Source organism: Candidozyma auris, chromosome 3 (assembly GCF_003013715.1).
Source record: "Candidozyma auris chromosome 3, complete sequence".
Lineage (NCBI taxonomy): Eukaryota > Fungi > Ascomycota > Pichiomycetes > Serinales > Metschnikowiaceae > Candidozyma > Candidozyma auris.
Genome location: NC_072814.1, coordinates 1,426,766 through 1,440,700, shown reverse-complemented (window position 1 = coordinate 1,440,700; position 13,935 = coordinate 1,426,766). Strand labels below are relative to the sequence as shown.

The 13,935-nt window shown below is 45.7% G+C and overlaps 8 protein-coding genes across 8 annotated transcripts; 4 read left to right on the top strand and 4 right to left on the bottom strand. All coding sequences in view use genetic code 12, as the record gives it.

Moving 5' to 3' along the window:
* Positions 1-258: 258 nt before the first annotated feature.
* Positions 259-726, top strand: ARC15 (Arc15p; the record flags this gene model as incomplete). The annotated part of the gene is made up of 1 exon (XM_029032873.2): positions 259-726. One exon carries the CDS (start codon positions 259-261, stop codon positions 724-726), a length of 468 nt encoding a protein of 155 aa, XP_028893188.1.
* Positions 727-795: 69 nt separating this feature from the next.
* Positions 796-3,141, bottom strand: CJI96_0003287 (uncharacterized protein; the record flags this gene model as incomplete). The annotated part of the gene is made up of 1 exon (XM_029032874.2): positions 796-3,141. One exon carries the CDS (start codon positions 3,139-3,141, stop codon positions 796-798), a length of 2,346 nt encoding a protein of 781 aa, XP_028893189.2.
* A 1,189-nt stretch (positions 3,142-4,330) lies between these two features.
* Positions 4,331-5,287, top strand: GRE3 (trifunctional aldehyde reductase/xylose reductase/glucose 1-dehydrogenase (NADP(+)); the record flags this gene model as incomplete). The annotated part of the gene is made up of 1 exon (XM_029032875.2): positions 4,331-5,287. One exon carries the CDS (start codon positions 4,331-4,333, stop codon positions 5,285-5,287), a length of 957 nt encoding a protein of 318 aa, XP_028893190.2.
* A 139-nt stretch (positions 5,288-5,426) lies between these two features.
* Positions 5,427-6,614, bottom strand: CJI96_0003285 (uncharacterized protein; the record flags this gene model as incomplete). Its single annotated transcript, XM_029032876.2, has 1 exon — positions 5,427-6,614. One exon carries the CDS (start codon positions 6,612-6,614, stop codon positions 5,427-5,429), a length of 1,188 nt encoding a protein of 395 aa, XP_028893191.2.
* Positions 6,615-8,281: 1,667 nt separating this feature from the next.
* On the top strand, positions 8,282-10,114 carry GYP8 (Gyp8p; the record flags this gene model as incomplete). Its single annotated transcript, XM_029032877.2, has 1 exon — positions 8,282-10,114. The coding sequence occupies one exon, from the start codon at positions 8,282-8,284 to the stop codon at positions 10,112-10,114; it is 1,833 nt and encodes a 610-aa protein (XP_028893192.2).
* A 15-nt stretch (positions 10,115-10,129) lies between these two features.
* Positions 10,130-12,055, bottom strand: CJI96_0003283 (SAGA complex subunit; the record flags this gene model as incomplete). The annotated part of the gene is made up of 1 exon (XM_029032895.2): positions 10,130-12,055. One exon carries the CDS (start codon positions 12,053-12,055, stop codon positions 10,130-10,132), a length of 1,926 nt encoding a protein of 641 aa, XP_028893210.2.
* Positions 12,056-12,454: 399 nt separating this feature from the next.
* On the bottom strand, positions 12,455-12,910 carry YNK1 (nucleoside diphosphate kinase; the record flags this gene model as incomplete). The annotated part of the gene is made up of 1 exon (XM_029032880.1): positions 12,455-12,910. One exon carries the CDS (start codon positions 12,908-12,910, stop codon positions 12,455-12,457), a length of 456 nt encoding a protein of 151 aa, XP_028893195.1.
* A 685-nt stretch (positions 12,911-13,595) lies between these two features.
* On the top strand, positions 13,596-13,880 carry CJI96_0003281 (uncharacterized protein; the record flags this gene model as incomplete). The annotated part of the gene is made up of 1 exon (XM_029032881.1): positions 13,596-13,880. The coding sequence occupies one exon, from the start codon at positions 13,596-13,598 to the stop codon at positions 13,878-13,880; it is 285 nt and encodes a 94-aa protein (XP_028893196.1).
* Positions 13,881-13,935: the final 55 nt, after the last annotated feature.

Below are 13,935 nucleotides of genomic sequence, written 5' to 3'. Positions count from 1 at the left end.
TGCACTGATGCACCTCCTTCAAATCATACACCCTTCTACCATACTCATAGAAATAAAGAAGAAGAAATGATAAAAATATAATAACACCCACTGCCAAAATCATTTTTTAAGTATACAGTTTTTAAATTCATCAATGATTGGAACCCTTACACGTAGTGATCTCCGACCCGGGTTGGAGCTGGCCTGCACACTTCTCCCCCAACTGAAGTAGTGAGGTATCAACTACTCAATCTCAACGCTTCAACACCTTATACAAAAATGGAGGATTGGAGACGAATTGACATTGACGCTCTCGAGCCCGAGAATCACCTTTCCAAAGAAGACTTAGTGCCTGACTTGCCGCCTGTGTCGTACGAGGAGATCTCCACTATTTCCAAACAGGTGAGACAGTCTTTGTCTCTGGGTCAGTTCTTGCCGGCATTGCAATTGGCCTTGGACAATCCTCCTTACGTTGCTGACGAGGCAACCAAAAACTTGCATGCTGAAACCGTGTTTGAGATCCTCGTATCCATCAAGAACAATCACAGTGTAAACGAGTTCAGCAACATAGTAAAGCAGCTAACTTCCGACCAGCAGGATAACTTGGTCAAGTACTTGTACAAGAACATGAACACGAGCTATGGAGCTAAACAAGGAGGCTTGTTATTGAGCTGGTTTGAAAAGACCGTCGACGTGACCGGTTTGGGACCAGTTGTTCGTTTCTTCTGTGACAGAAGAACGGTGTGAACGATGTATAGAGCAATGATACGATATAAAGAATGAATGTGATGTAAATATTATCCAGATCTATTGGGGCTACGTCAGCACCTTCACAGGAATCTGAAGTGAGTGCCTCTTTTTCTGCTTGCGGTCGATATTGTTTCTTTCCTTGAGCGGACTGCTTTGAGGCTCATCAGCTCTCCTGTTAGCTTTCTTCATCTGCTTCAAAAAGGTCTTGTAGTTAGTATCTTCGTGGATATCGAATGAGGGAGGGCTGATTTTTGGGATGGAATGCTCCCCTGTGAGCTTCTTGATATGCTCTTTATACTCGGCAACTTGCTTCCTGAGCTTCAGTTCCTCGCTTTGAGATTGGGTACGTAGATCAGCCAACGTTCCGTCTAGGTACTCACACTTGGACTTGTACTTCTGGAGCTCCTCCACAAGGTCCTCTAACTCAGCCACTTTTGCTCTTTGTCCAGCCTCTGAATTCTCAACAACGGTTTTCTCCTCAGCTAGAACCTCGTTACGTTTCTTCAACTCCATTTCTTGAATTTTAGCTTTGTCAAGATCAGCCTGAAGTCGCTCATTTTCCTCTGCAGCGTTCTTGATCTTCACCTGAAGGAAATTCTGAGCTGAAGCATTGGACTCTTCTTGCTTCTTAATTTGTTGGGTCAAGGTGTTCGCTTTGTTTGTAGCCAGATTAAGCTGTTCCATGCATTTGGCATTCACTTTTTTAGCCTCTACAAGTTCCTTCTCCGTAGACCCGACATCTGAGTTCAAATTCAGGATTTCCGAATAGAGCTTGCTAATGGTTTCTTCGGTTTCCCGAGTATACAAATTGTGAAGATTTGATTGTGTCTCGAGCTTTTTTGAAAGCTCATCTCTCTCCTCCTCAAGTTTGGCAAGACGAGAGTCCAGCTCCCTTCTTATCTCTTGCAATGATCCCTCAAGGGTTCCAACCTCTTTTTCAAGATTTTCTATAATTTTGTCCTTAGCTGCCACTTCTTTTCGGGTTGCTTCAAGCTGCGAGGAGAGACAGTTAATCTGTTTTGCTTTGTCATTGAGTTGCTGAACAAGCTCTTCTCCTTTTTCGCTCAATATAGAAAGCTGCTCCTGAAGCCTGTTCTGGAGTTCTTCATTTTCATCAGAGGACTCTTTAACTTCCTGTTGTAATCTTGAGAGCTCATCTTTGTGCTCAATTTCCTTTTCTTGAGCCTCTGCCACTAAACTTTGTAGCTTTTTCACCTGCGCTTCCTTTTCCTCAAGTTGAACTTCGTACTTTTGTTTCTCTGACGCATGCCTGATATTTGTCTCCTTTAACTCGTTAATTGTGGCCTCGAGCTCATCAGCTCTCTCCTTCAATTGCAAATTGGAAGCATTGGCGCCTTCGAGTTCAACTTTAAGCTCTGCAAGTGGCTTCGGCAACGCATTCGACTCACTTGTGAAAGTTCTTCTCAACCTATCCGTCAAATTGGTCTTGGAAAGAGCATGACGTTGACTTGGAACAGTTTTACTCGTAATCTTCGGTTGCTTGGTTGGTAATGTTGTTGTACAACCTGGAAAAGGCCTTTTCATTAGCTTCTTTCTTGGACTTGCTGATGAAGCGGTTGGACGAGCGTACAGAGGAACTGAATTAGTGTCTGGTCTAGTAGGAGGTTTGACGCCGTTATTTGCTGACCTTGAAAACTTGAAGCTCCGAATTACGTCGGCGATGTTATTAAGTGCTGATTTGATAAGGCTTGAGTCGCCTGTCTTGTCCAAATGCAAAACAAACTTGATGTTTTTAGTCAGCAGAATTCCATTGAATATCAAGTTAGTCACTAGGTTGGAAGATCTCTTGGTACTAGTGCGGTTAATCAACATCAGAGTGATAGCAGACACATTCAAGTTGGCAAACGTATTGGAGGAACCCGCCAAATCGTACTTTTCGCTGCCCATCATATCGACAATTGTGAGGTTTCTTGTAGCTGATTTGAGCGATACAAGCATACACGAACGACTCGATTGAGCGTTGGCTTTGGTTGGTGCTGTCAATCGCAGGGAGAACAAGGTTCCCATAACATTTGGGGAAAGCTTTACTCGCTTTATCTGAGCCTCAACAGGAATTGAGCTCATGTACTTCTTCTGTGCCTTGTTATCGAGCAAGTCCACAAAGCAGCTGTTTCTGCTCACTTCAAACGCTGACACTGTAGCATTTGGTTCCTGGAGAAACTCTTCCATGAGTCCTTTGAGCGTCGTTGTCTTGCCACTTCCTGTTGGTCCGATGAGAATAAGGGCTCCTTTTGCGGTCAATTGCTTATGCCAATCTTTGGAGGGCTCGTCGTGAATGGCTGCAAAAGAGTACACTTTGTCATCAAATGTGATATCTGTGGCCGAGGACACCTTCAACAAATGGGGTCTGTTAAAGTCCAGTGCCCAGATACGCAAAACAATTGGAATCATTGATATCGGAACTACTTTGGTAATTTGGCCGACCAAGTCGTTGGTTGTTCGTTTGTTGATACTTAGGTTGAGTATGTCTCAAGTGCGTGTTTACTATATGCACCAAAGTGGAAATAATGATTTGATGGGTTCCAACCGTTTCATCAACTCCACGAAGGAGGTAGAATGAGGATATGGAAAATACGATATTGTTTTCAGACGATTTAGTATAAACCTCATCAAAGAATCGTATGGGCTCTCAGATTCACGAGTTCGTAGCTACCAGCCTCATATCTTGCGGCTGGATCACAGTGAGGCGTTAAATGAAAATAATAAAGGTAGAATGGAGTTATAGTAGTTTTGCTAAACACAACAAGGCTCTGACTAGGAGGCATAAGGGGGTCTTTAGCTACGGGTTCTTAAGTTAACAGCAATGATCCAAGTCCAGTACATTGTAATTAATTGTCTCAGATGACGTGAATGCCTTTTGAGCGATGTAAATTCTCCTGAGTTGAGGTAATCAGAGATCGGGTGGTTTTTATTCACTAAATAAATATAATAGCAGCAGTTAATAGCACTATTTAGTATCCATAAGTATGGAGATCAAAAGGCAAGTGGGCTAAGATTTGTAAGCACTCAAAAGCCTCAATAGAGGTAGTGGGCTTTTTGTCTTTGCCGCACTGCGAAACGTCGAAATAATCCGACCCCCACGCGAACCTCGGGGAAGTGTCGCACCGACCCGGTTGGGGTGACAGAAGTCCGTGTGGCGAAAACTCGGTATGATATAGTCACAGTTGCCAATATCGTCCAATTGCAAAAATTCAGGATGATCGAGGCTCAAGTCACGCAAATTGAGGCGGAAAGACGTATATATCATCCCATTGAGTGAGTCTGACGGTTGTAGCAACCAAAGGTAATGCATGTCATTTCATGTACAGCCAATTGCCTATAACACCAAGAGACTTCCCAGAATTTTTACGGTAGTCAATTTGGGCATCGACAAAAATACACAATTCATCGATGCCCCTAAAAAAAACATTTAGTCATTTTTTTTTTTTTTCAAGATTTTTCCTTTCCCCCACAGTTATGGCGGGGGATTATTTTCGCGGAGGTTCCTGAATGTGGCCTCCGGAAAAAGTATATAAAGACGAGGTCCCTCAGTTAAATCACCGGCCCGTTTTACTATACGTAAATTTTTCAAAGTCTTAGCATGGCCACTATAAAACTCAACGACGGAAACGAAATGCCCCAGGTGGGCTTCGGGTGCTGGAAAGTCGATAAGGACACCTGCGCCGACCAGATCTTCAATGCCATCGAAGTGGGCTACAGATTGTTTGATGGAGCCCAGGACTACGGCAACGAAAAGGAAGTTGGCGAGGGTATCAACAGAGCTTTGAACGAAGGCATTGTAGCACGTGACGAGTTGTTTGTCGTCTCCAAGTTGTGGAACACCAACCACGCTCCAGAGCACGTCGAGGAGGCTTTCAACCAGGTGTTGAGTGACTATAAGCTCGACTACTTGGACTTGTTCTTGATCCACTTCCCTGTGGCTCTCAAGTACGTGCCCCCTTCTGAGAAGTACCCTGCGGGTCTCACAGGCACTGAGGACGACAAATTGCGCTACGAGAATGTGCCTATTTTGGACACCTGGAGAGCTATGGAAGCGCTTGTCAAGAAGGGCAAGGTCAAGTCCATTGGTATTTCCAACTTCACCGGTGCATTGATTGACGACTTACTCAGAGGCGCCAAGATCAAGCCTGCTGTCTTGCAGATTGAGCACCACCCATACTTGCAACAGAAGAAATTGGTGGAGTGGGTCCAGTCTAAGGGCATTGCCATCACCGCATACTCCTCTTTCGGCCCTCAGTCTTTCCTTGAGTTGGACAACAAGGGTGCACAGAGCGTGCCAGGCTTGTTTGATCACAAGGACATTGTCAGCATCGCCAAGAAGCACGACAAGACCCCAGCTCAGGTATTGTTGAGATGGGCTACCCAGAGAGGCATTGCTGTGATTCCAAAGTCCAACAAGACAGAACGTTTGGTGCAGAACTTGACCATCAACGACTTCACTCTCACGGACGACGACCTCGCTGCCATCGCCAAGTTGGACATGGGCTTGAGATTCAACGACCCATGGGACTGGGACAAGATTCCCCTCTTTGTGTAAGTAGGATACGTTATCTGTCTAATAGAAGGTTACGGATAAAAGAAAAAAAAAACCAATTGACTATTTTTTCGTACTTACTTTTCTGTATCTCTAGTACACTGTTTGGGGCTTCATTTCCGCAATACTTATCTGTCTGACCCTAAATCGAGTCCAAAACGGCCTTACGGCCCAAGTTCAACAACTTCAACCTCGATACGAAGTCGTCTCTGTTAATATACGCTCCACACAAGCGTCTTTTTCCTGTAAACTCGGTTCTCGAGTGGAAGCACCTCCAGTTGTCGAATATCAAGCACTGACCGGGCTTCAATTGGTAGAAAATCTCGTTTTCTGGTGAGCTTATAATTTTGTACCACTGGCGAATCGCCTTGTAGAACTTAGGCACGTCAGCTGGGTTGTCCCAAGAGTCCATACACGAGCGGTCGCTCTGGTTCCAGCGAACCTGAATCAAGTTGCCCTGGTGGTCAAGCTTGAACACCGGCTGAGGAATGTCTGGCTGGATACACACTTTCTCTTCTCCAGCAGAGTGGGCAGGCACCGGGATCTTGGTCAAGAGCTCGAAGCTCTCCGGGTCTTCTCTTTTCAACTGCTCGGCACACTGGAAAGCGTCTACCAATGAGGTGGTTCCTCCCTCACCATCGTGGAACAAGAGATGGAACAATTGCAAACCTGGCGTGTCTGACCAGTAGGTGCCGTCGGTGTGAGACGAAATGTCAAAGTTCGTATAAGCAGTGTCCTTCTTGGTCAAGTCCGACGTGAAGTCCCAGAACCCGCCATAGTGAGTGGGACGAATGTACATGAGCTTCTCACACAACATCTCCGTGTCTTCTGGCGTCACAGGCACATGGTCAATTAATGTGAAGCCGTACTTCCAGATCTTAAGGCACCAGTCCTTGATCGCAGCCTCTCCGTCGGTAGCATCGTCTGACGCCATAATGGCGCCGTAATCAACCTTGGGCATGTTGCCCTCCATATCTTTGGTCTTCCAGAGCTCTCTTTTCAACACGTCTTTTTCTCCCTGGAGCTTATCCTCCAAAGGCACGATTCTTGGATTGTACGCGTGGAGCCTCAACCAGTCCAATTCGTACGTTGATTTGTGGTTATCCTGTGACCATACAATCTCAAAAGCGCCATTGGTGAAATTGCACTCGACTGGATGGATCTTCTCGTCGATGGTTGCTGAGTTGAGAAGCCTCTGTTTGGTGATGTCGTAAAAGCAGCTCGAGCAGTGGCAGTTATCTCTGAGCCAGATGTAGTGGAACGACGTGGACACGCCGTCGATTTCAACAACAAGCGAGTCAGCGGTTGTGTTGAACAGTGGGTTGGTCATGATGAAGGTGACGGATGTGAGAGATGGATGGGAGAAGGACAATAAAAATTCACTACGCTTATGTAGACCCTCGGAATCCGGGGAAGCGCGGAATTGCACAATTGGATACGAGCAGTGGAGATGGCAGTGATGCGATGTGATTGTAGGTTCTCGCTTGCTCTTACTGTTTAGGGCGATAAGGTTTTAGTTGTTTATTGTTTCTTCCAGCATTTGCATCAAAGGGTCCCTCGAACGTCGGCTTCATCGGTTGGGGAACGATTGCCTAATGTGGAAGGTGCCGCTTAGGAGGAAGAAAGCGCTGAAAGAATAGCGTCGATTGGATGTCTTCTGGCATTCACTCTTTGAACATTCTTTCCATTAATGTAACTCTTGAAGGCAGTGGAATCTCTGCTTTGAAGATACGCTGTTTATGTAAAAGAGAAAACAGATATATGGACTGAAAGAAGCAGAGTGAGAAGAAGAGTAGTATTCAAGTTTGAACGCACTCAATTGCCAATTCTGTTTATCAATTGACGATGCACCGGTCTGAGGGAAATGGGATTGTCTATGAGGAACTCACCCATATCAGAACTTCCAAGTACTAAAGAGTCACTCCAACTTCTAACTCATGGCTACATTCATGGCCATGTACATCAGCACGAGGACCAAAAAAAATTGCCAATTCTGTTTATCAATTGAAATGCCTACGATTTCATCCACTCAACAATTCCTTCCTACAACAGTGGTGACTTCAAATCTAGCTGACTTAGACGTGCTCTTTGTTTCACTTGTTGCGGCTGACGCACGTCAAATGTGTCACCTTAATAATCAATTGCATCAACAGGTGAGGAATTGTTAACTGGGAAAGCTCTAACAAAATATCTTTCCCTAAAAGTTTGACAGCATTTCACTGGGGAAGCGAATGGTACCCAAAAAATCCTATAATGATTAACAAGTGTCAGTTGGTGTAGCCGAATAGGGCCCATCCAAATTACTGAGCCATCTCTCACCTTCCAACTGTGAGTTCACTTTCCTGACCCTCAATTTGGCCTTAAACTTCACTCAGATCAAATCTGAGCAAATATCACCATGGGCATCTAGAGCTGCGACTGCAAAACACTTTTTGCATCCTACTTTGGCGTGTCAACAACTGTCCTTGCTCATCTGGATGGACTGAAATCTTGATTTCAGATTTACTGTTCCCTAAACAATTTCACTCAAACCAAAGATCTTCAACCCAAATTGTCCAAAAAAAAAAAAAAAACTTCTTCACCTCCATGTGAATCTTGAACAAATGAAATCAGCCTATCTGCCCACTTTCTCAGTAAACTAGCATGTGCATCAGTCGCATGCTTTTTTGCACCCATTTCACACTTCTCATCCACAGGACCCATACTCAACACGAACAAGTACCAAAAGAAAAAAAGAAAAAAAGAAAAATTAGCCCTAACAGAGACACCATTCATCTACTGACCAACTGACCTGGCCCATAAATTTCCTTCAACTCCTCAAATCTTCTCCCTCAATTGACTCTCACTCTCTTTCCTCTAACACAGGCTCCTGCAGCTGGCGCCCCTGGTCAATAAACCTCTCACACACTTATCTTCCTCCTCCATCACACCCAGTTTGAATCTTTACCAACTTTCCCCCCACCCTTTGTTTTTCGAAACCTTCATACTTATCCTCCCATGCTGACGTCGTTTGAGCGGGGCGTCTCCAAGGAGTGGGTCGACTTCCACCAGATGGACCCGCTGCTATATAAGGAGGAGGGCCCGCTAAGTGAAACGGTGATAGGCCTCAAGAGCAAAGCTGTCGCTGAGGCCGTCGAAGCGGGTGACTGGAATAAAGTCAGAGAATATTGCCGTACTCTGGATGGCCTCGTGAGCAACACGTTGCGCCAGGCGGCTTGGCCTGCGCTTGTCGGGGTCTCGGAGGTGTCGTTGAGTTTACAGACGCTTGACCAGCTAGACACGAACGACTTGGCTGAGCATAAGGATGAAGACCAGGTCTCTTTGGACATTAAGCGGCTGTTCACGGTCTCGTCGCATTTGCACTCTCTCCCTCCCGCAGGCGGGCTGTTTGCCACGGTCTTTCTGCCTGAGGACATTGAGGAGTTGCGCAGACGGCTCTTTGGGCTCGTTGTGCGTGTTTTGCGTAAGTACCCATGCTTACACTACTACCAAGGGTTTCACGACGTGGCCAGCGTGGTGCTTATGGTCTTCTACAACCTGCTGACGAAACTGGTGGATGAGACGTTGGCGTTCGCCGTTTTGGAGCGTCTTGCCGTGCTCCACTTGCGTGACTTTATGCTCCCCAGTATCGACCTCACTATCAACCACTTGAAGGTTATGGCTGCTTTACTTGAAGAAATAGACCCGCAGTTGTTCCATCTTGCCTGCGTTTCGAGCCAGTCCTTCCAGTGCACCTCGGGACAATATTACGACTATAAGTTTATTGAGCCTCTCCTGGCAATCCTCACTATTTTCAGCCACGACTTATCAAACATGAGCTTACTTCTTCCCCTTTGGGATTTTGTGCTAAGCTACAATTCTGTGGCTGCAAACTTGTACATTTATGTCGCAGCGTTGCAACACTTCAAAGACGACATCATGACCAAACTAGAGATTAATGACGATCCAGACACCGCCCTATATTATATCGATCCTTCTCAGACCCACGCTGCTTTGAGCGCCTCGAACTTGTTTGAGAATATCACCAACGAGGATCTACTGCAAATTTTGAGCAAAGCAAAGAAGCTTATCGAAGCATTCCCCTTGCTGAAACTCACCAATAAGTCATCCACCACAGATATTTGGTTTGGCCAGTTCAATACGGAGTCTGTGTTAGTTACTTCATCGGCTTTAGATGGACCCACAGACATGCTGCACTTATTTGATTCGACTGAATTAAGCAGGATCCTCGAGCGCCAGCATCAACAACAGCAGGCAGAGGCAGCACATGCTAGCGAATTGCTTGCTCACCACATAGAGCAAAGTGCGTTGACAGATTCTATCACATCGACTGAAGACGACATCGACTCCACTAGAATGGGCCTGCTTTCATCTTCGTTATCCAGTTTGGGTGCAGTATCCAATTCCTTGAACCACACATTGGTCAACAAGTCTTCTGTCATATTCAGAAAGATATTTAGCCACTCTAGTGACAGCATCGAGAACGAGGAGAACTCTGTGGCGAAACGTAATAAGAGAGCAGGTCTACATTACAACATCTACAAGATCAGCGTCAGTGTTGGATTCGTTGGCTTCTTGATACACTGCTTACTTCGTCACAGCGAGCTAAGCATACGAAATTACACCTTCGGACCCCTTGGGCTGATTAATTCCATCAGCTCGTCTTTTGAATCTCTCATTCCGGAGGCCTTAACTACTGTGCGCCATGGCATTCGTGAAGTCGCTGGCGGCATCACGTCCAAATTTAGCGATGTGGTCGATATGAGTCTTGATCTCACGCAAATTGGTCTTGGTACCTTGCGTGACTCTATACATATATTAAGCACATGATCGTATTGGCACGAATTACTGCTGGTTCTCGTAGTCTATCGAATATACAAGCACAGCATCAGCATAGGATGACTGTCCCCATCCACGATTTCCACTTGTACTTATCATGAAGCGTCCAGTATCGTCAACGTACAAGTTTGACAAAATACCTCCATGGTGGCCTGGAATAACAAAGAAAGGTGTTGCTCTCTTCTTCAGAACAGTGGTCTCCTGGGCAAAGTCGTCATAAAGACTGAGGTTATATAGACGAATATTATCATTCGAACCACATAGAAGAAAGTTGTCGTTGGGCATGACTGAAAGAGCAGACACTGGTCCTGAAATTTTAGGGAACTGAAGGCATTTAGACACATTGGGCACCATCGTAGATCCTGTTCCTCGTTTATGAGGCATGCGCAAAGAAAGCTCTTCCACGGTGCTGTTTCTTCTGCCAACGTATATTTTATCACCATCATTTGACCACGACGAAGTCATACACCAAGGCGGAACTCCCTCAGGAACGCCTATTCGGAGAACTGCCGTTCCATTAGACACACGAGCGTCCCAAATATTGACAGTTCCGTCGCTGCTTGAGCTCATGAAAATCGTGTCTGATGTAACAATCTTATTCTTGCCTCTGGAATCCAGTTTGGTATTAGCTTTGGCTACCTTATCCTCCTCCATGTCATCCTTGTCACCCTCTCCGTCGTTGTCCTCGTCACTGTCTCCAAAGAGAGAGTCAACGTCACTGTTTTCGTTTTTTGGTTCCAAATCAGCATCAACTTCAAATGTGATATCACCAAGACCCTGTGGCCTGTACTGAATATTTGAAATCTGCCCTGAGCTACCCTTGTATAGATTTACAACATTCCCGGTATTTAAGTCCCATTCCCTGATGGTCTTATCCCAGGACCCTGAGAGAAACCTGTTCTGCTCGAAGTTAAGTCGAAGTACGGAGATTGTATCCAGATGACCATTCGACATTGTATGCTGTGAGTGCTTTTGTTCGTTATGCGGAAAGTAGTGGTGGATAGCACCTTCGTTGTAAATCATGGTATATAGACAGATACCACCCGACAGCAAACCTGAAAGACACCAGTAACCGTTCCTCTCAACGTCAAGGGCGTATACCGGGTTGACTTTGGGCTCGTATGAAATTGCCCCAGAGGTGAAATCTGAGGGCTTGATCTTGGGATTCGAGTTCATGATCTGCTGTTTTGTTTGCGGCTGTTCATTCTCCCAATAGGAACCAATAACACCCGCTTTAGTGATGCTATCCATAAGATTGTGTTTCTGCGCCACTGTCAATGGTGCTTTTCCCTCAATGGACGCAATGAAGTCGTACTTTCGAATGAACCCGTCCTCTCCTCCCGTCAACAACCACTTGGGTCCTTCAGACACAGCAAACGCATGACACTGGTTTGCGTAGGGGCAAGCCATCATGGGCAGTATATCAAAATACGTTGCCTTCTTCACTCCTTCGCGTGCTTTTTGTCTGATGCTCTTGTAGTCCGCGGTGGAAGACTCAGAAGAAGTATCTTTCTGTACGCCACTTCCCGAGGCAGCATCCCCAATTTCTGTACTTGATCCACTTCTTTCGCCATTTTCTTTGCTCTCAGCCTCATCTCTATTCTCTGTTTTCTTCTCCTCCACAGACCCGGCCTGGCCACTTGCATCAGCTTCTTCATCATTTCTTCCCTTTTCGGACTCATCGTCAGCATCATCACCGTCTTCACCTTCACCATCATCGTCTTCACCTCCATCTTCATCATCGTCATCGTCCTCGTTCCCCTGTTCGTTGTCGTTATCATTGTCGTTGTCGTTGTTGTCCCCACCATCCTCGTCTTCGTCGTTCTGATTGTCTTCGTCCACGTCCATCCCGTAGCTGTCGTTATCCTCGTCTCCGTCTAACATATCCTCGTCATTCTCGCCGACATTGAAGAGATCCCCGTCCATGGACATTGTAGAAGTGGTGGTAGCTTACCGTGAACTTGCACTTGTGCAGGATGTTGATGGGGAAAACCAGTGGGTACATCGAAGGTGGTGCCCCAGCTGGTATACTGAAAAAGTCGGAGAATTTATTTTTTATTTTTTTTTTTTCTTTATTTCGATTCCGTGATAGTTGACGTTCAATTGCTTTCTACTTGACGTTCAGTTGCTTTTTAAAACTATCTCCATCGTGGTTTCTTTTACCTTAAGGTGTCGGTCGATGAACATTAACATTACACTACAGGCTGAAAAAGTCCATTGGGGAAAACAATTAGCCTTGAGAGATCAATTCAGAACTTCTTTTACTATGGCCCTACACTTCATGAGTCAATTGCGTCTATTGCTAACTATAAAGTAGTCTGGCAGCAACACTTACTCGTAGATCCAGGAGAACATGGCTGGCTTGTACTCAACCAACTCCTCCTTCTTGAACCACAAAGCAATCTCCTTCTGGGCAGACTCAACAGAGTCAGAGCCGTGGCACACGTTTCTACCCATGTCAATGGCGTAGTCACCTCTGATGGTGCCTGGAGCAGAAGCCAAGGGGTTGGTGGCACCCAAGATGGCTCTACCCTGCTTGACAACATCCTTACCTTCCCAAACGGTGGCCAACACTGGACCAGACAACATGTAGGACAACAAGGATGGGAAGAAAGGCTTGGACTGCAAGTCGTCGTAGTGCTCTCTCAAGAGAGACTCAGATGGCTGGCAGAGCTTGATGCCCACCAACTTGAAGCCTCTGTTCTCGAATCTGCCCAAGATCTTGTTGATCAAGCCTCTCTGGACACCGTCGGGCTTAATGGCAATGAAGGTTCTCTCGTCAGACATGATGAATAGGTAGTTTTGTGGATAAAGAGGGAAAGGGGAAAAGGGACTGGAAAAAAAATTTTCCAACCTCTCTGGCATTGGTGCTTTGGTCACGTGAAGGACCACGAGGCCAAGGTGGGAGAAGTTCAGATACGTGAAGCGAATAAAGATCTCTAGGAGTTCAGAAGGAAATAAATTGCTCAATTGGAGCCTGTTTAATGGGACCAGAATCTCATTTGTGGGTGCCTTATTAAACGGGTTTGTGTGGATCACTTTGAATATCGCACCTTACCTATCGTGGTGTACATCTCTGCCTGGATTGTGATAAATGGCCTTCAACGCATGGCTACCGCTTTGAAAAGCCCTCACGAAGCAAAGTTGTTCTTCGAGATCGATTCAACCGATTTTTTGAAGCGGTTCTCAAGTTTTTACATTTCAATGGCAGTACTATCAAGCTGCTCTGATCGCCTGCGACTCGCATAGTATAGAAGTGCTGAAGGAGTGAAATTTTGGAAGACACATATCTTCCTATGTCAGCTAGAAGATCCCCATATCACCAGCATTACTATACTTTCAGAGTTTACTTGTTATTTGTTATACTTCCTTTTTGAAAATTTCATCTCTGTCACCCGCCTTTTTCTCCCCTCTGTTTACATCGCGAACACAATACTAACAAACAAACCACCACTGGCTACTCAACACTATTATGTCCCTCCACGCCTTCAGCTCTCCTACCGCCCAGAAAAGGGGCCCTTCTACGCCCTTGATGTCTAGCAACCATCCCAAAAGACAGCAATTTGTACAGAAGACGCCTCAGAAAGAGATCTTGACCATCCACGCTACTGACTACCAGAGAGAGCTTCTCATGTGCAAATATAACTTGTGGCTCACGCAAAAAGAGCTAGATAAAGAGAAAGAGCTCAGGGAGTTCTTGGAGTTGGAGAGACGAATGAACGAAGACGAGGGAGAAACGAGCGACAAGGATGTGTAATGCTGTATTGTTATATACTATACGGAACGGTGGATCGAAGTCTAAAAAGGGCTTT